At 42.6% G+C, this 19,963-nt stretch overlaps 2 protein-coding genes and 1 long non-coding RNA gene across 3 annotated transcripts; 2 read left to right on the top strand and 1 right to left on the bottom strand.

The window, feature by feature from the left end:
- Positions 1-260: 260 nt before the first annotated feature.
- On the top strand, positions 261-8,388 carry GJA9 (gap junction protein alpha 9). Its single transcript, XM_010352689.2, has 2 exons — positions 261-407; positions 5,915-8,388. Exon 2 carries the CDS (start codon positions 6,013-6,015, stop codon positions 7,555-7,557), a length of 1,545 nt encoding a protein of 514 aa, XP_010350991.1. The 5' UTR covers positions 261-407; positions 5,915-6,012; the 3' UTR covers positions 7,558-8,388.
- LOC115900798 lies at positions 5,885-8,716 on the bottom strand. Its single transcript, XR_004060449.1, has 2 exons — positions 8,538-8,716; positions 5,885-6,170 (listed from the first exon to the last, which is right to left on the bottom strand). It is a non-coding gene; the product is annotated as an uncharacterized LOC115900798 (long non-coding RNA).
- A 10-nt stretch (positions 8,717-8,726) lies between these two features.
- On the top strand, positions 8,727-18,350 carry MYCBP (MYC binding protein). The gene is made up of 5 exons (XM_010352688.1): positions 8,727-8,826; positions 9,027-9,099; positions 14,231-14,279; positions 14,837-14,966; positions 17,126-18,350. Exons 1-5 carry the CDS (start codon positions 8,743-8,745, stop codon positions 17,168-17,170), a joined length of 381 nt encoding a protein of 126 aa, XP_010350990.1. The 5' UTR covers positions 8,727-8,742; the 3' UTR covers positions 17,171-18,350.
- Positions 18,351-19,963: the final 1,613 nt, after the last annotated feature.

The raw sequence follows: 19,963 nt of genomic DNA, 5'->3' as shown, positions 1-19,963 counted from the left end.
ATTAGGACTATTATAAGCATTCTTTATCTGTGCTGTCCAATAAAGCAGCCATTAGGTAGTTGTAGCTCTTTACATTTTTATTAAAATTATTTGAAATTAAAAATTCAATTGCTCTGATACACAAACTATATTGCAAGTGTTCAATAGCTACATTTGGCTACTGGCTGCCTTATTGGCTAGCACAGATAGAGTATTTCCATTGTTGCAGAAAGTTCTATTGGACGGTGCTGTTTTAGAAGCAAGGATAAGCAGAAAGGGAAATGGATTTTAGTTGATGGATGACTCACTAACTACATTGAACTGAACTGAATCTGCTCTATACCTGCAAAGGGACACATTCAGAAAATAAATTGAAGATGGCCATGCTAAATATGGTTTGCTTCTCAGATTTACCTAAACTAAGAAAGGTTTGTGTTAAACTCTCTGTTTTAGCTTATTAAGAAAGAGTTGTTTCAAATGTTTTTATCTTTTTCTTTTGAATTCTATGGGACTGTATTTATGTATACTAGTTTTTACGTCATTTGCTAAGAAAGCTTTAATTTGTAGCTAAATAATACTGTTCCTTCTTTCAGGAAATACTATGTGTTGTCCTTTATGAAAAAAAAAATCCTTTATTTCTTTTTATGATTATAAAAGTAAAATGCTCATAGTAAAAAATTAAAATACATATAATTACAATATATTAAGTATATAATTTATAATCCCAACATCCAGAGCTAATCACAGTTAATATTTTCATGAATATCCTTCCAGACTTTTTTGTATACATTTGTAAATGTAACTAAATTGATAATAATGGGGCCATACTATTTTATTTTATAACATCAATTTCACTGAAATGAAGTATCAAATGCCTTTTTATGTATGTTTAACATTTCTACTGGTTGCATAGTATCACACCGTGGATGTGGTCCATTATTTCACCAGTTTTTCTTGTATTGATAATTATTTAATGTTTTTAGCTTATGACTATTATAAACAACATGAATTACATCTTTGCTTACATTATTATTATTATTTATGAACCATAAATTAGACTTGCTTACATTTTTTTTTTTTTTTTTTTTGAGACAGAGTTTCACACTCTGTCGCCCAGGCTAGAATGCAGTGGCCAGATCTTGGCTCACTACAACCTTCCCCTCCGGGGTTCAAGTGATTCTCCTGCCTCAACCTCCTGCGTAGCTGGGATTATAGGCATGCGCCACCATGCCCGGCTAATTTTTGTATTTTTAGTAGAGATGGGGTTTCACCATGTTGGTCAGGCTGGTCTCGAACTCCTGACCTCGTGATCCGCCTGCCTCTGTCTCCCAAAGTGTTGGGATTACAGGTGTGAGCCGCCGCGCCTGGCCAACTTGCTTACGTTTTAAAGTGCTTTCGGTTGTTGGGTCAGAGTATGCTATTATTATTATTTTTTCGAGACAGAGTCTTGCTCTGTTGCCCAGGCTGGAGTGCAATGGTGTGATCTCGGTTCACTGCAACCTCTGCCTCTGGGTTCAAGTGATTCTGCTGCCTCAGCTTCCTGAGTAGCTGGGACTACAGGTGCCCACCACCACGCCCGACTAATTTTTGTATTTTTAATAGAGAAAGGGTTTCAACCATGTTGGCCAGGCTGGTCTCAAACTCCTGACCTCAAGGGATCCGTTGGCCTTGGCCTCCTAAAGTGATGGGATTACAGGCGTGAGCCACTGCGCCTGGCCAGAGTATGCTATTATTAACATAATAAAGTCAATGGAAAGTTTCTCTATCTCAGGAATACAGCTATATTTTAGAAGGTTGATGCTTTTGCAAATCATATTAACAGAACAATGGCTGAAGAAAGGAACTAAAGACTCTAGAACTAGTTATTTAAAAAGCCAAAGCTATCACTATTTGACATTCCTAAATTTAAATGATTAAACTTAAAACAGATGATCTCTTAATGCTTCTTTCTGGCAAATCTGAAGTTTGCTCATAGAGGAAAAATAATAGTTTAGTAAAAAATTTAAAGAGCTGACTCTAGAGCCACAATGATTGGGTTTGAACGCCAGCTCCAGCTGTGTGACCTCAGGTAAATTAAGTTGTGCTTCTGTTTCCTCATCTGTAAGATGGGGGAAACAACATACTCACCAGGATTTTAGTGATGAACACATCTTGTATCTTAGCAGTTTGTTTGATTGTGTAACAGTTCCCTTTATATAAAGGGGACAGGAAAAATAGAAAATATTTATATTTTAAATGAAAAATAATGAAAACATTCACTTTTTAAAAATCTTTCTTTTGGGGTATATTTCCTCTGAGATAACCTGGGATACCAACCTTAATATGGAATCTACTGGCAAATAATCCAAGCAGCTAAATTATAACTTGCCCCACTGTTTCCTTCAAGAGAGCAGCTATATGTCTTAAATAGGTCAAATACTGCTACAGCGAAAGTTTCCATAATACGATCACTATACCAGTGAACAATCTCTTTCAAGTAGTATCTATAATGAGATTCTGGTACCACAAGGCTGGGCACTGTGGCTCACACCTGAAATCCCAGCACTTTGGGAGGCCGAGGCGGGCGGATCACCTGAGGTCGGGAGTTCAAAACCAGCCTGACCAATATGGAGGAACCCCATCTTTACTAAAAATCCAAAATTAGCTGTGCATGGTGGCGTATGTCTGTAATCCCAGCTACTCTGCAGCCTGGGGCAGGCAAATCACTTGAACCTGGGAGGTGGAGGTTGCGGTGAGCGGAGATTGTGCCATTGCACTCCAGCCTGGGCGATAAGAGGGAAACTTCGTCTCAAAAAAAAAAAAAAAAAAAAAAAAGATTTTGGTACCATAAAATAGTTGAGAATTTTTGGAGTTCTTTTGGAGTTCTTTTTTTTTTTTTTTTTTTTTTTTTTGAGACAGAGTTTCCGCTCTTGTCACCAAGGCTGGAGTGCGATGGCATGATCTCAGCTCACTGCAACCTTCACCTCCCAGGTTCAAGCGATTCTCCTGCCTCAGCCTCCTGAGTAGCTGGGGTTACAGATGCCTGCTACCATGCCCAGCTAATTTTTTGTATTTTTATAGGGACAGTGTTTCACCAGGTTGGCCAGGCTGGTCTCGAACTCCTGACCTCAGGTGACCCGCATCGGCCTCCCAAAGTGCTGGGATTACAGGTGTGAGCCACTGTGCCGGGCTTGAAGTTCATTTTAACATGATAAGAATTTACAAAATTTGGGCCGGGCACGGTGGCTCACTTTGGGAGGCTGAGGCGGGCCGATCACTCAAGGTCAGGAGTTTAAGACCAGCCTGGCCAACATGGTGAACCTCCGTCTCTACTAACAATACAAAAATTAGCCGAGCGTGTTGGCGCTTCCCTGTAGTCTACTTGGGAGGCTGAGGCATAAGAATCACTTGAACCTGGGAAGTGGAGGTTGCGTGGGCCAAGATCCTGCCACTGCACTCTAGTATGGGCAACAGAGTGAGACTGTCTCCCCCGCCAAAAAAAAAAAAAAAAAAAAAGAAAAAAGTGTACTTTTTCATAGTAAAGTATAATAAGTACTTTATTCATATTCATAAATATTACTGAGATGAATATCTGAAATGTTCACCAACTGCCAGGAAGAAACCAGAATTTATTTCAAATTTATTTCAATTTGGATTAAAAAAACTAATCTAAATTCCTGTGAGAGCCAGATCTATTTCCTTTGGCTTCATTAAATGCTGTATCTTACTGAATTATCAAATGAAGCATATTCATTTTCCTATGTGTATAAATGAGATTTAAAAATCACTGACTTTTTGGCTGGGCACGGTGGCTCACGCCTGTAATCCTGGCACTTTGGGAGGCCGAGGCGGGTGGATCACGAGGTCAGGAGATCGAGATCATCCTGGCCAACATGGTGAAACCCTGTGTCTACTAAAATACAAAAAATGATCTGGGGGTGCTGGCAGGCGCCTGTAGTCCCAGCTACTCAAGAGACTGAGGCAGGGGAATCGCTTGAACCCACGAAGGGGAGGCTGCAGTAAGCTGAGATTGCGCCACTGCACTCCAGCCTGGTGACAGAGCAAGACTCCGTCCCAAAAAAAAGAAAGAAAGGAAAAAAAATTACTGACTTTTCAAGCCAGTAATGGCATGTTGGGGGAAAAAAACTGACTTTGTTATAACTTTTATATCAAATAATCTTAAATAAGGTTAAGGTCAAGTTAGCAGTTTTAGAAACCTTTCCAAAAGTTCTCAGTTGAAAAACAATAAAAGGCTGGGTGTAGTGGCTCACGCCTGTAATCCCAGCACTTTGGGAGGCCAAGGCAGGCAGATCACCTGAGGCCAGGAGTTCCAGACCAGCCTGGCCAACATGGAGAAACACCGTCTCTACTGAAAATCCAAAATTAGCTGGGCATGGTGGCACATGCCTGTAATCACAGCTACTTGGGAGGCTGAGGCAGGAGAATTGCTTGAACCCAGGAGGCGAAGGTTGTGGTGAGCTGAGATTGTGCCATTGCACTCCAGCCTGGGCAATAAGAGCAAAACTCCGTCTCAAAACAAACAAACAAACAAAAAAAACCCCAACAACAACAATAATAAACTTCAGCTAAGTAAGATGACTCCTCTCTGATGAGAAATCCTACAATTATATTATTTTTTAAATTTAAATTTCATTTTTTTTTAAGAGACAGGGTCTCTCTAATGTTGACCAGGTTGGTGTTGAACTCTTGGCCTCAAGCAATCCTCTCATCTCAGCCTGTTAAAATGCTAGGAGTATAGGCATGAGCCACCGTGCCCAGCGTACAATTTTATACATATATGTGTGTGTGTGTATATGTGTGTACATATATATATATATTTTTTTTTTTTTTTGACATGGAATCTTGCTCTTTTGCCCAGGCTGGGGTGCAGTGGCATAATCTCCACTCACTGCAACCTCTGCTTCCCGGGTTCAAGTGATTCTCCTGCCGCAGCCTCCCGAGTAGCTGGGATTACAGGCACCTGCCACCACACCCGGTTAATTTTTGTATTTTTAGTAGAGACGGGGTTTCACCATGTTGGCCAGGCTGGTCTCGAACCCTTGACCTCAGATGATCTGCCCACCTTGGCCTCCCAAAGTGCTGGGATTACAGGCATGAGCCAATGCACATGGCCTAAAATTATACTCTTTTTTAAAATTTTTTTGAGATGGAGTCTCACTCTGTCGCCCAGGCTGGACTGCAGTGGCATGATCTTGGCTCACTGCAACCTCTGCCTTCCAGGTTCAAGTGATGCTCCTGCCTCAGCCTCCTGAGTAGCTGGGACTACAAGCGCCCGCCACCATGCCTAGCTAATTTTTGTATTTTTAGTAGAGGCGGGCTTTCAACATGTTGGCCAGGCTGGTCTCGAACTCCTGACCTCAAATGATCCACCCACCTCGGCCTCCCAAAGTGTTGGGATTATAGGTGTGAGCCACCCCGCCCAGCCTATACTCTTAATAGAGAACATATACACTCCTCCTCCAGGTATCATGTTTTTTCATTATATTGTGATGTCTAAATATAAGTGATTTTAAATTCCTGACATTTAAATATATTATTGGTAACAGATTAACACTTTGGCCAGGTGTGGTGACTCACACCTGTAATCCCCACACTTTGGGAGGCCAAGGCAAGAGTATCACTTGAGTCTAGGAGTTTGAGACTAGCTGCAGCAATATAGTGAGATCCTGTCTCTACAAAAAAGAAAAAAATTATCTGGGTGTAGTGGCACACACCTGTAGTCCCAGCTACTTAGGAGGCTGAGAGGGGAGATGATTGCTTGAGCCTGGGAGGTTGAGGCTGCAGTGAGTTGTGGCTGCAACACTGTACTCCAGCCTCGGCAACAGAGGGAGACTCTGTCTCAACAAACAAACAGAGAAAAAACCCCACAGCTATCTAGGGAAAAAGTAAAGCAACCAGCATATACAAGTGACATATTGTTATATTTTCACCATAGGTTTGCTTTAAGAAATAGTGCTGCTCCCTTCAGAATGGAAGAATTTATCTGCTTCTTATTTGATGGGGATCAGAGCTAAGACGGCTGACTAAATAAACATGGGGGACTGGAATCTCCTTGGAGATACTCTGGAGGAAGTTCACATCCACTCCACCATGATTGGAAAGATCTGGCTCACCATCCTATTCATATTTCGAATGCTTGTTCTGGGTGTAGCAGCTGAAGACGTCTGGAATGATGAGCAGTCCGGCTTCGTCTGCAATACAGAACAACCAGGCTGCAGAAATGTATGCTACGACCAGGCCTTTCCTATCTCCCTCATTAGATATTGGGTTCTGCAGGTGATATTTGTGTCTTCACCATCCCTGGTCTACATGGGCCATGCATTGTACCGACTGAGAGTTCTAGAGGAAGAGAGGCAAAGGATGAAAGCTCAGTTAAGAGTAGAACTGGAGCGGGTAGAGTTTGAAATGCCTAGGGATCGGAGGAGATTGGAGCAAGAGCTTTGTCAGCTGGAGAAAAGGAAACTAAATAAAGCTCCACTCAGAGGAACCTTGCTTTGCACTTATGTGATACACATTTTCACTCGCTCTGTGGTTGAAGTTGGATTCATGATTGGACAGTACCTTTTATATGGATTTCACTTAGAGCCTCTATTTAAGTGCCATGGCCACCCGTGTCCAAATATAATCGACTGTTTTGTCTCAAGACCAACAGAAAAGACAATATTCCTATTATTTATGCAATCTATAGCCACTATTTCACTTTTCTTAAACATTCTAGAAATTTTCCACCTAGGTTTTAAAAAGATTAAAAGAGGGATATGGGGAAAATACAAGTTGAAGAAGGAACATAATGAATTCCATGCAAACAAGGCAAAACAAAACGTAGCCAAATATCAGAGCACATCTGCAAATTCACTGAAGCGACTCCCTTCTGCCCCTGATTATAATCTGTTAGTGGAAAAGCAAACACACACTGCAGTGTACCCTAGTTTAAATTCATCTTCTGTATTCCAGCCAAATCCTGACAATCACAGTGTAAATGATGAGAAATGCATTTTGAATGAACAGGAAACTGTACTTTCTAATGAGATTTCCACACTTAGTACTAGCTGTACTCATTTTCAACACATCAGTTCAAATAATAAGGACACTCATAAAATATTTGGAAAAGAAGTTAATGGTAACCAGTTAAGGGAAAAAAGAGAAACTGAAGGCAAAGACAGCAAAAGGAACTACTACTCTAGGGGTCACCGTTCTATTCCAGGTGTTGCTGTAGATGGAGAGAACAACAGGAGGCAGTCACCCCAAACAGCTCTCTCCTTGCCAGCTAACTGCGATTGGAAACCGCGGTGGCTTACAGCTACATGGGGTTCCTCTACAAAACATGGAAACCGGGGGTCACCTCCTAAAGGTAACCTCAAGGGCCAGTTCAGAAAGGGCATAGTCAGAACCCTTCCTCCTTCACAAGGAGAGTCTCAATCACTTGACATTCCAAACACAGCTGATTCTTTGGGAGGGCTGTCCTTTGACCTAGGGTTGGTCAGAACCTGTAATAATCCTGTTTGTCCTCCAAATCACGTAGTGTCCCTAACGAACAATCTCATTGGTAGGCGGGTTCCCACAGATCTTCAGATCTAAACAGCGGTTGGCTTTTAGACATTATATATATTATCAGAGAAGTAGCCTAGTGATGGTGGGGCGCGGACAAAACAGATATGGGCAGCTCTAAAGACCAGCTGTTAAGACAGACAACTGCAAACTCATTTCAGCAAGGGAAAAACAGCTCTAATTCTAGATTGTGAAAGAATACTTCTAAATCCAAAGACATAAGGTTGTCAAATCAGGATTTTTTTTTTTTTTTAAATGATATTCTTTCGAATGTGTGTAACTGATTTTGGGAAAATCACATGTTCAGAACTGGGGCTAAATGGTTTGATCAGGTTTTCTCTTTGAAGAGACCACAGCCTTAGGACACGGTTCTTCATCTATATAATTCCACCTTGGACACTGGGTTAATTTTGTTTGCCCCTGGAACACAATCACGTGGTTTCCTTCTAGACTGCATCCTGATGTGTCTTGAGTATAATCACATGTTGCTACCTAGTAAGTAAAATCTTAAAAAGATCCGTGGCTTTCCTTCACCAGTTCGTAGCATCGTGATTCACTGCCCGGATTGGACTCGGCTCTACTCACTGGACGTCTAACCTCTCCACTTAATTAACAGTACGCACCCTACAGGGGTGTTGTGAGGATTAAAATTTAAAATACCCGTGTTTTCTACATTGCCTGGCGCACAGCGCTCAATAGCTATTGCAAGCTCGTTACTGCTCATCCTCCAGAAGCCCACATCAAGTCAGCCACGACTCAAGGAGACTCCAAAGATAAAAGCTGGAACCAAAATACATGATTCTAAACACCCTCCTCAGCTACTGCAAAGTCGTGAGCACTTTCTCAGGACGAGAGCCAATAAGTCCAGCACCTATGGGTCACCACAGTTTCCGAGGTCCCAGATGAGAAAGATGAGCTCGCTACTACCGTGCGGCGATCCTTCCTCTCGCAATAGTCCCAGTGCTCCCGGGCCCTGCCTCCGGACGCCAGCACAGTTACCAAAATCTCACCTCTTGCAAAGAAACCGAATCGCTACGGGGACCGGAAGAGGAAGAGGTGCGGCTCCAACAGCCAGAGGGGCGGGCATACGCAGCCTCCCTCGGCTCAGCCTGCAACGGGGGATGCAGAGCGTCCTGGTCGTCATGAAAACAGGCCACACCCCGGCGATCCCAGCCCGTGGTTCGCAAGTGCGCAGGCGCGCGCCCCCTTCCGCGCATGAGCAGTTCTGCTCCCAACCCGCCAGTCGCGGTCTCCGGCGCCAGCTACGCCGCTGCCGCTGTCACTATGGCCCATTACAAAGTGAGGGGGGCGCGGCATGGCTGGGGGCATGCGGGCGGTAGCAAGCCGTTGGTCGGCTCTGGGTGGGAGTGGGGTCGCGCGCGTAGGTTTGGGCGGGAGGGCCCCGAGGTAGCGAGGCGGAGGCGGGGTTGCCAGACTCCCAGCGCCTTCTTCCTGCTCGGCTCCTGGGCTCTGGCCACTGACCCCCGGTGTCTCTTCAGGCCGCCGACTCGAAGCGTGAGCAGTTCCGGAGGTACTTGGAGAAGTCGGGGGTGCTGGACACGCTGACCAAGGGTGAGCCTGAGCTAGAAGAGGGTACCTCGTGCCCTCGTCGTGCTCCCCGGCGCTGCCCCTTTCCCCAGCGGGCCGTAGCGTGGGGAAGGAGGGGAAACAGATGGGGCCCGTCCGGGGTCCAGCGAGGTGGACCTCGGGGTTCGGCAGGGACCTGGCTGCTGGAGGCCGCCCGGGTGAGGTAGCCTAGCTACGCTACCCTTCTCCGCACTGGGAGTGAAACTCTTGCAGCTGTTGCAAAGTCTCTTCAACTTCCGTTGCTTTGCCTCGAGCAGCCGCAGTGGACATGTTTGCCAAAGACCTTCAGATCCCAATTCCTCCCACCTTACGGTTTTTGTGGAGTCCTCAGAATCTTGTTAAGAAACAGTTTCCCTCCAACAAAGAGCAACTGGAAAAATGACCGAATTTCAAAGTGGGCTATGAAGTAGTTGAGTGAGCCTAATCCCCGAAGTAGGAGATGCATAGCCAATTTGGCAGCCCCCATTCCTTAGTCTGTGTCAATTCTTATTTTGTGTATATTTCATAGTTAAAGTAGAATTAGTTTAAAGAGCTCGAGGGCATATCAAGATGGTTACATTGTTTTCACTTTTTAAAATGAAAACTTACTGTTAACGCTGTATCTCTTCATTCGTGGCTTCAAGATCTAAGTAAGTAGATGAGTAAAGTGTCGGAAACAGGAGGATTCCAAGGGGTAGGGTACAGTTTACTTCATTAGCTTAGCAGTAATTTAAATGCCTGCTATGTCACTTAACTCACTGGGATTTTCAAGGGTGTAGAATGGAATTGTTGGCAGGGATCAGGACTTGGGTCATATGAAACTAGGAAGTTTGGGAAGTGTGGGAAATAAGTAGGTAACTGCTCTTTGGACAGAAGCAAAGTTTAGAGGAAAATTCTAGGAGCATAACTCCTGGGTCTTAGCAGAAAGCAGGCTAGTAGTTTTGAATTGTTACCTATTTGGGGTTCAGATAATAGTTTACCTCTTTGCAAATAAACTTCAGCAAGTGTTAAGGGACTACTCTGAAAGTACTGTGCTATGTTGTCTCTGGAAGTATCACGGATGCTTTGAATGTCATTCCCTCTAAAAACTCCATAAGTTCATTTCTTTCATTTAATCATTTTACTCAGGCATCTGTTCTGCACACTGGAGATAAGCAGAGGAGGATAAAAGTCTGGGTTCTCATAAGGTTATGTCCTAGTTGAGGGAGACAAATACATAAATACGTAGTGTCAGCTAGAGGTAAGTGTTACAGATAAAAATACAGTGAAGTTAGGGATAAAGAGTAACAGGTGAGGCCAGGCACGTGGCTCATGACTGTAGTCTCAGCACTTTGGGAGGCTGAGGTGGGTGGACTGCTAGAGCCCAGGAGTTCAAGACCAGTCTGGGCAACATGGCAAAACTCCCGTCTCTTAAAAGAAAAAATTGCTGGGCATGGTGTGTGCCTGTAATTTAGCTACTCTGGAGGCTGAGGTGAGAGAATCACTTGAACCCAAGAGGTCAAGGCTGCAGTGAGTTGTGATTGTGCCCCTGGGCAACAGTGACACTCTGTCTCCAAAAAAAATGACAGGAGGGATGTGTGTGTCATTTTATATAGGGTGGTGGGGGGAAGGCCTTTCTTAAGTACTTTTGAGCAGAAACCTGAAAGAAACAGTATCTGTCAAGAGTTTCAGGAAGTATAAGGAGGCCAGAGTGGTTGGATGGAGCAAGTGAAAGACTGAATGGTAAAAGACAGAAAAATGACAGTTGTAGGAGGTAACTGACTACACAGAAGATGTTGCCCAGGCTGGAGTGCAGCAGCATGATCTCAGCTCACTGCAACCTCCACCTCCGGGTTCAAGCGATTGTCCTGCCTCAGCCTCCCAAGTAGCTGGGACTACAGGCATGTGCCACCATGCTCAGCTAATTTTTTGTATTTTTAGTAGAGACGAGGTTTCACCAGGTGGGCCAGGCTGGTCTTGAACTCCTTACCTCAGGTGATCTGCTCGCCTCAGCCCCTCAAAGTGCTGGGATTACAAGTGTGAGCCACCGCGCCTGGCCTCCACTAGAATTTAACCTTTCAATCTCCTTAGATTTTCAGGCTCCTAAATAACATCAGCCAACACAGTATTGATGTGATTTATTAAAAATTTGATTTTCAGCTTCAAACACAGGTGCTTTACACAATTCTATTTGTTTTTACTTTTTTTTTTTTTGAGACAGAATCTTACTCTGTCACCCAGGAATGCCTGGCCTCAAGTGATCCTCCTGTCTTAGCTTCCCCAAGTGTTGATGTTATAGGCATGACCCCCTGTGCCCAGCCTCACAAATTTAATTTATATATATATATATTTTTTCGAGACAAGGTCTCTGTCGCCCAGACTGGAGTGCAGTGGTGCAGTCACGTCTCACTGCAGTCTTAATCTCCCAGGTTCAAGCAATTCTTCCACCTCAGACACCCAAGTAGCTGGGACTACAGGCCATGCACCACCATGCCCAGCTAATTTTTAATTTCTTTTTTTTTTTTTGAGACGGAGTCTCGCTTTGTCACCCAGGCTGGAGTGCAGTGGTTCTGTCTCGGCTCACTGCAAGCTCCGCCTCCTGGGTTCATGCCATTCTCCTGCCTCAACATCCCAAGTAGCTGGGACTACAGGTGCCCGCCACCACGCCCAGCTAATTTTTTGTATATTTAGTAGAGACAGGGTTTCACTGTGTTAGCCAGGATGGTCTTGATCTCTTGACTTCATGATCCGCCTGCCTAGGCCTCCCAAAGTGCTGGGATTACAGGCGTGAGTCACCATGCCCGACCAATTTTTTTTTTTTTTTTTTTTTTTTGGTAGAGTCGGGGTGTTACCCAGGTTGATCTCAAAAACTCCTAGGCTCAAGCAATCCTCCTGCCTCGGCCTCTCAAAGTGCTGGAATTTCAGGCATGAGCCACTGTGTCTGGCCTAAATTTTTTACAGCTTATTTCCAAGATGATTTGAAATAGTTTATAACATTAAAACACTATGAAAGGATGGCTAAAGATAAAGATGATAAGTCATTTGGAAGCTGAAGCATTTTAGCTATTTTGAGCACTATATCAACCTCTAAAAATCCTGGCTGCGAAGGCAGAAAGGGGCGCACGATTGGGTATAGAATTCTTGTCTGATTAAAAGAAAGTGCATTTCATGTATAGAAAAACACAGGAAACTTAGTATTTACAGTATCTTCTGCAATGATCAACCTTGTAAGTACCACTGACAGAAATTAGAAGCCAAAAGAAATGGGATGGGGGAATAAGAGGAGAGAGAAGACTATTAATATTCGTGTCTTGTAACATTAGGATTTGGCTGGGTGCAGTGGCTTATGCCTGTAATTCCAGAACTTTGGGAGGCTGAGGAGGGCAGATCACCTGAGGTCAGGAGTTTGAGACTAGCCTGACCAACATGGAGAAACCATGTTTCTCCATTTTAGAAACTACTAAAAATACAAAATTAGCCGGGCATGGTGGTGCATGCCTGTAATCCCAGCTACTAGAGAGGCTGAGGCAGGAGAATCGCTTGAACCTGCGAGGCGGAGGTTGTGGTGAGCGGAGATTGCATGCCTTTGCACTCCAGCCAGGGCAACAAGAGCGAAACTCCGTCTCAAAAACAAACAAAAACAACGAATTTCTCAAAAAATAGTGCTGTTAAGTGTATTTAGATGAAGAGTAACTATCAGAACTCAATGTAAATTGTTAAGTATAGTTGCCCATTTGATTTTTTCATACTGTATATTATTTTGGTAAGTTATTAAAACTCTAAAAGAACAAAAGAAGTATGTAAGTTGGTTTACAACAGGACTTAACTTGGAGTCTAGATATCGATCACTGTTTTTTTTTCTTTTAGACAGAGTCTTGCTCTGTCGCCCAGGCTGGAGTGCAGTGGCATGATCTCAGCTCACCGTAAGCTCCACCTCCCAGGTTCACGCCATTTTCCTGCCTCAGCCTCCCGAGTAGCTGGGACTACAGCCGCCGGCCACCACGCTCGGCTAATTTTTTGTATTTTTAGTAGAGATGGGGTTTCACTGTGTTAGCCAGGATGGTCTTGATCTCCTGACCTGGTGATTTGCCCGCCTCGGCCTCCCAAAGTGATGGGATTACAGGCATGAGCCACTGTGCCCAGCCACATTTTTTTGTGTGTGGTTACTTTTTTTTCTTTTATTAAAATTTTCAAAGGGTTCCATGCACAAAAAGGCCAACCACTAATTTAGAGTTTTTTTGTCGAAGTAGTAAATTCTAGGAAGAATTTGTTCCATAGATGAAGAGCAAGGCAGTGCTCATATGAGTGATTAGATGTGAAACCACTCAAGTATATCTTATTTTAATGTTGATTTGAGCATGTTGACTACAGGTAAAGTTTTTGGTTGGTGGTTATTTAGCAAAACAAACTTCACTTTTAAGATCATGTTTGAATTCAGAGCGTCTTCCAGTAATTACCATAGTCCTGTTGATTCTTTCCTAAATTCTCGAATTTCTTTCTTCTCACTGTTCTATCACTCCCATCACTCTGCTACAGGTTGCTGTCTTTTTAAACTGGATTACCACATCAGCCTTTTAACTGTTCTTCCTGTCTTGATCCTCATCCCACTCCAGCTGGTTCACATAGCAGTTAAGAGTGGATCTTGTCACTCCCTTCCTTAAAACTGTTTAATTATATGCCAACCAAATTTGCATGACCCTCCGTAATGTGGCCATGACCACCTTTCCAGCTTCCTTTCCTGCCAAATTACATCTCCAGCCATACTTGAATTTTCAGTTCCTCAATACATTGTTTTCTTGCTCCTGGGCCTTCCCATTTTATCTGAAACACTCATCCCCTAGGTATCAGGTCTTTGCCTTCCTTTAGGAATCCTTCCCTGATGTCCTAGGCTTGCGTAGGTGTCCTTCCAGTGTGCTACCGTAACCCATTATCCAGTATTACTGCTTGACACCCTCTGTCTAGTTCCTTGCATATCTTTTACACTTGACTGTAAATTTGTTGAGAACAGGGACCTTGTCTGTCTTGTTCAGCATTGTATAGTCTTTGCAACGTGCTCAGCATATAGTTGGCACCTAATATTTACTTGGTAATGGAATATAATTTCAGCCATTCAAATTTAATACGTCAATTGTTGCTTTTTCTGCTTTTTGATTTGCAGTGCTGGTAGCCTTATATGAAGAACCAGAGAAACCTAACAGTGCTTTGGAGTATCCTTTCATCTTTCAAGTCAGAAAAAGGCTTTATTTTGAAACTCTTATTTTTTTAGATAGATAATAACCTTTAAAATACTTCTGAATATTGAGAAAGTTACTTTTTTTTTTTTTTTTTGAGACGGAGTCTTGCACTGTTGCCTGGTGGGGAGTGCAGTGGTGTGATCTTGGCTCACTGCAACCTCCGCCTCCCGGCTTCAAGTGATTCTCTTGCCTCAGCCTCCCAAGTAGCTGGGATTACAGGTGCCCGCCACCAAGCCCAGCTAATTTTTTGTATTTTTAGTAGAGACAGCATTTCACTATGTTGGTCAGGCTAGTCTCAAACTCCTGACCTCATGATCTGCCCAACTCGGCCTCCCAAAGTGCTGGGATTACAGGCGTGAGCCAACATGCCCGGTGGAGAAAGTTACTTTCACTTGAGTTTTTGGATGGTGATCTCTGGGTAGATATTGGTGGTAAAGTGGGTGACTCTGGTCAGGGGTATCGATACTACTCTGTGCTATTTCATTAGTTTCATTCATGTCTAATAAGTAAGTTCTTAACATTGATAATAGTTTTTTAAAGCATCACTTAGGAGCTGCTACCCCAGAGAATCCAGAAATAGAGCTGCTTCGCCTAGAACTGGCCGAAATGAAAGAGAAATATGAAACCATTGTAGAAGAAAATAAAAAACTGAAAGCAAAGGTAAATTTTAAAAAATAGTTCATGTTAAAATAATTTTACCTGTAATAATTATATGATGAAAACCTCACTAAAATGGACAGGAGGGGAGGAAGGTGGGTGAATATCAATTTGAATTCATTGCAAAAGCCAAAGTTATGCTCTGTCTAGAAGACCACAAGACAGGCTGGGCGTGGTGGCTCATGCCTGTAATTCCAGCACTTTGGGAGGCCAAGGTGGGCAGATCACGAGGTCAAGAGTTCGAGACCAGCCTAGCTAACATGGTGAAACCCTGTCCTCTACTAAGAATACAAAAATTAGCCAGGCATGGTGGCATGTGCCTGTAATCCCAGCTACTCTGGAGGCTGAGGCAGGAGAATCGCTTGAACCCGGGAGGTGTAAGTTCCAGTGAGCCCAGATTGTGCCACTGCATTCCAGCCTGGGTGACAGAATAAGACTTCATCTCACGGGGCGGGGGGCGGGGGGCGGAGAAAAGAAAACAAGAAAACCACAAGACATACTGGAAATAGGACAAGCAAAGAAGCAAAGTGTGGTCAAGAAGAGGTCTGGCTGGGTGCGGTGGCTCACGCCTATAATCCCAGCACTTTGGGAGGCTGAGATGGGCAGATCACCTGAGGTCAGGTGTTCGAGATCAGCCTGGCCAACACGGAGACACCCCGTCTCTACTGAAAATACAAAATTAGCTGGACTTGGTGGTGCATGCCTATAATCCCAGCTACCTGGGAGGCTGAGGCAGGAGAATTGCTTGAACCCGGGAGGTGGAAGTTGCAGTGAGCCAAGACCGTGCCACTGCACTCCAGCCTAGGCAACAAGAATGAAACTCCATCTCAAAAAAAAAAAAAAAAAAAAGGTTCTTAGGAACCTGCATCAACAAAAGGATGAGAATATTGGTTAATGCTTTTTATAAGTAAATGGTCAGTTCTGAAGTTCTTAAGCAGTTGATTTTAAGTAGGCCAATATGGGGCCACTGCTTTGTAAATGGTACCTCTTAGAATTTGTACAGTTCATAGTCTGCAAGGCCATATGTGGTGGCCCTCTGTAAATTTGTTAGGAGTTAATTTTATCTAGTGCTAAAGTTTATTCTTTCTTTTTTTGAGACAGGGTCTCTGTTACCTAGGCTGGTGTGCAGTGGTGCAGTCATGTCTCACTGCAGCCTTGACTTCCCAGGCTCAAGCAATCCCCCGACCTCTGCCTCCTGAGTAGCTGCGACTGCAGGCATTTGCCACCATGCTCGGCTAATTTTTAAATGTTTTTAGAAATGGGGTCCCACTTTGTTGCCCAGGTTGGTCTCAAACTCATGGGCTCAAACATTCCTCCTGGCTTGGCCTCCCAAAGTGTTGGGATTATAGGCATGAGCCACCACACCCAGCCAGTTTTTTCTTTTTTCAAAGTCCTGTGAGAATTTTCATGAACTTCAAATTAATCAACTCTTAAGTCTTTGAGGTCTTAACACGTTCTTAATCACATAATGTATTTTACCTTACTCTGAGTATTTCTCATAATTTATCTTCTCAACAACTTTGTGAGATAAGTGAAACAAGTACACAAGCCACTTTATAGGTGAGGAAACGAAAGCACAGTGAAGTCTAATAAGCTTCTCAACTCCAACAGGTAGTTGGCAGAACCCTAATGTTAGCCTAGTGTTCTTGGAAGGAACCACACTTAGCATAAAATAAAATGCATTTACTTTAAATTATCCAAGGTTCCACAATGTGTAATGCTAGTTAACTCTTTGGAACCTTTTAACTCAAAAACATTAGTAGTTTATTGGCTAAGTTAAGACATGTCACATAACTCTTTATCTACTTTTCAGTGGGTATTTTCAGTAAACTTTTGGTGGAGAGGAAGAAAGTTCCTTATGAGCAAATGAATCTTTGGGAAGATATAGTTTATTGCATATCAAGTATTTGAACAGTACAGTCATGATCTGGAATGAAATTTTAGTTTCAAAGCAATTTTAAAGGTTTATATAAAAGGGCTTTCATTAGATTCGATTGTATTAAATCTTAAATCACTGAAGAGTTCAAAATGGATAGTTATAGAAACTGATATAAATACAATTTACTTGATAACTAGTTGAATATAATAGTTACCTTGTTTTTCCATTTTTTACCCAATTTAGAATGAAATTCACCTAAATTCCTCTTGTCTTTGCCCCATAGCTTGCTCAGTATGAACCACCTCAGGAGGAGAAGCGTGCTGAATAGGATTCTTCTCAGTTGAAAAGACAATGAAAAATGGTTTTGTATGACTTGAATAGTTTGTATAGTATATAATCTTTTCTGAACAGATGCTATAGAACTCTTTTAATATGTTTAATTCACCTATCACACTCTGTTAAAAACACATAGAATCATCAATAAAAACTCAATATAACTTTCTTTGGGTCTTAAAGCAGGAGAATCCAAAGTAAATCCTGAAAAAAACCTAAACACAGCCATCTAACTCATTACCTTAAAAGACATTCTGTTTATTAGTCTGATTAGGAATGATGGCACTGGTTGTATTTTAGCCAAGACAGTTTAGCATGGAGCTATTCCTTGGTATAGTGCAGGATATGAACACAGGTACAGTCATTCTTTGAAGGTGACACTGTTATGTATATTCCCTATAGGCAGCTGGAGAGATCTGTGTGACACAAGATGCTTTTGTACAGGTTCCCAGAGTCTTCTGCTCTTGTTTGTGTAACATGGAACAAATAACTTCTTTGCCACCACTTTGCCTTAGATAACTGTGTGTGTGTGCCAGTTTGAACTCTGACACCACATTTTCCTTCTATGCAATCATGCCTTGTCTGATAATCTTGCATTGCTTTGCTCTGAGCTTTAGTGGGTCCTAGTTGCACACTGGCTTTTCTGTGCTGTTTTTCAATTTGCCTAATAATAGCAGTTACCCTGATTGTAATTTATGTAACTTTAAACAGGATCACACTGTACCCCCTGCCTGCCTTATTTGCTTACTGAGCACAGGACAGAGGCAATATACAACTCTGGGTTCACACACAAGCTGAGATGAGAAGAGGAATGAGCCATATATTGTGGAAAATCATAGTTTGTAGGTATAATTATATAGTGCTTTTCTCCCTCAAAGTATTTTTCTAGCCTTGAATTCATTTTATCTTCATTATATAATCCCTGTGAAGTAGGTGGGATAAATATGAGGGGAAGAGGGGTGCTGAATTTTTAGGCCAAAGACTGATATTAATACAAATCACTCACTAACTGTAGAGCCTTGGGCATATCAGTGAACTGCTCTAAGATTTACTGTCTTCATCTGTTTAATGAGTAGAATATCCGTGATGCCTACCTCACAGGGTTGTTGTGAGGGTCAAATGAGAATGTATGTGAAAGATTTGTAAATGGTAAAGCACTATATTCTTGTTTGTTAGTCCTTTTTCCTTTCTTTGGTTGGACCTACAGTCAGATGTTTTGTTTTATTGATCACTTATTTTCCTTACTGATAGACCGTCATTTTATAGACATATTCCTATATCATATATTCTCTCTCTGTTAGAGAACCTTTCTTTGTTTTTGGTCAAAACACATAGAAAACAAAATGATCCAATGAAAACTGGTTTAACTAGCAAAAGCCTTGGCACCTGTTGGAGACTATGGCCAAGCCAATTATAAGGGCATTTAAATCAGCCCTGTTAGTAGGAATGTGGCTATAGCTGGTGCCTCTTCAAGTCACAAGTTTGTTTTTGGAGTGGGTCCAGAAGATCATTCGCTTGAATAGATTTCTCTTTTACCAATTTGAGTACCTCCTACATGGGCAGCAGTGGACTAAGTGCTGGGTGTGATAAAAAGGAATGACTTAATTAGGAGACTATATAATCAAATACAGTGTGGGTTAGGACCTGTGACAGACCATTATAATAAAGCATGGCCCCATGAGGGTTTTGGAAGAGAGGGACACTTGGCTTCTTTAGTTGGTGTGACAGTTTTTTGGTAGATACAGGTTGAAATTTTTTTGTGGCAGCCAATCCTCATGTGCTTTTTACTCATTGGATTAGTATTAATATTTATGTCAGTAAGCCAGGTGACTGTGACTGTCTTTGGTACTATCCTTTTTGAACAGAAAGGCAACATGTGGGTTCGATAATCACACTTTTAGGTGAAACTGACTTGCTTAAACTGCTGTAACAGTCAGTGCTATTTAAGAATTCAGGATCAGCCTAGCCTCTAGAGGTCCTCTTCAACATTTCTGTCAAGGATTTGGATGAAGACAATATACAACAAGATGCTCGATGGAAGAGAGAATGGATCCTACCAGTTAAGCTCCTGTTATGCTTCTGTTGCTTTGTCTATAAAATATCAACTTCACATCTTGCCTACCTCACAAGGTGGTTGTAAGAATCAAATTAAATATAATGGATGTAAAAGTGCCTTGCAAACTGTAAAGGATTACATACAGACCAGATGGTAGTGCCAAATCTGTGACACAAATTGGAAAGTCTGGTTGGAAGACTATATTGAAACAAGCTTTAAAATGATTTTAACCACGTGGAATACCCAAACTGCTGGGCCTAAACCAAAAAGCTGAAGTATCAGGTCTTAACGTTTAGGTTCAGAAATGCAGCTATACGCATTTAGGCACTAGGATTGCTGACAAAAGTGTTAGTTCCAGTGATTATCAACGTGAACCACCCTAGGGATCCTTAAAAAAAAAATTCCATTCTGGAAAGTACAAATAGAAATATTGTCTAGGTGTTACAGGGTCATTCTGAAAGTTGTACTGTTTAGTATTGCTTTGTAGGAGTCAGATGTTTGATGAATATTGACAAGATTGAATGTAGGACAAGAGACAGGGACCATCCTGGCCAACATGGTGAAACCCTGTCTCTACTAAAAATACAACAATTAGCTGGGCCTGGTGGTGGGCGCCTGTAGTCCCAGCTACTCAGGAGGCTGAGGCAGGAGAATCGCTTGAACCCAGGAGGCAGAGGTTGCAGTGAGCTGAGATGGTGCCACTGCACTCCAGCCTAGCGACAGAGCGAGACT

This window comes from Rhinopithecus roxellana, chromosome 12 (genome assembly GCF_007565055.1).
Source record: "Rhinopithecus roxellana isolate Shanxi Qingling chromosome 12, ASM756505v1, whole genome shotgun sequence".
Taxonomy (NCBI): domain Eukaryota; kingdom Metazoa; phylum Chordata; class Mammalia; order Primates; family Cercopithecidae; genus Rhinopithecus; species Rhinopithecus roxellana.
This window is presented reverse-complemented; position numbering and strand designations above follow the sequence as displayed.

Bases quoted from the DNA above. Each gene is read 5' to 3' on its own strand.
- MYCBP (XM_010352688.1), top strand. From the start codon at position 8,743: ATGAGCAGTTCTGCTCCCAACCCGCCAGTCGCGGTCTCCGGCGCCAGC. The intron at 8,827-9,026 runs GTGAGGGGGGCG...GTGTCTCTTCAG, and splicing joins TCACTATGGCCCATTACAAA to GCCGCCGACTCGAAGCGTGA. The intron at 9,100-14,230 runs GTGAGCCTGAGC...TTTGATTTGCAG, and splicing joins GCTGGACACGCTGACCAAGG to TGCTGGTAGCCTTATATGAA.
- GJA9 (XM_010352689.2), top strand. From the start codon at position 6,013: ATGGGGGACTGGAATCTCCTTGGAGATACTCTGGAGGAAGTTCACATC.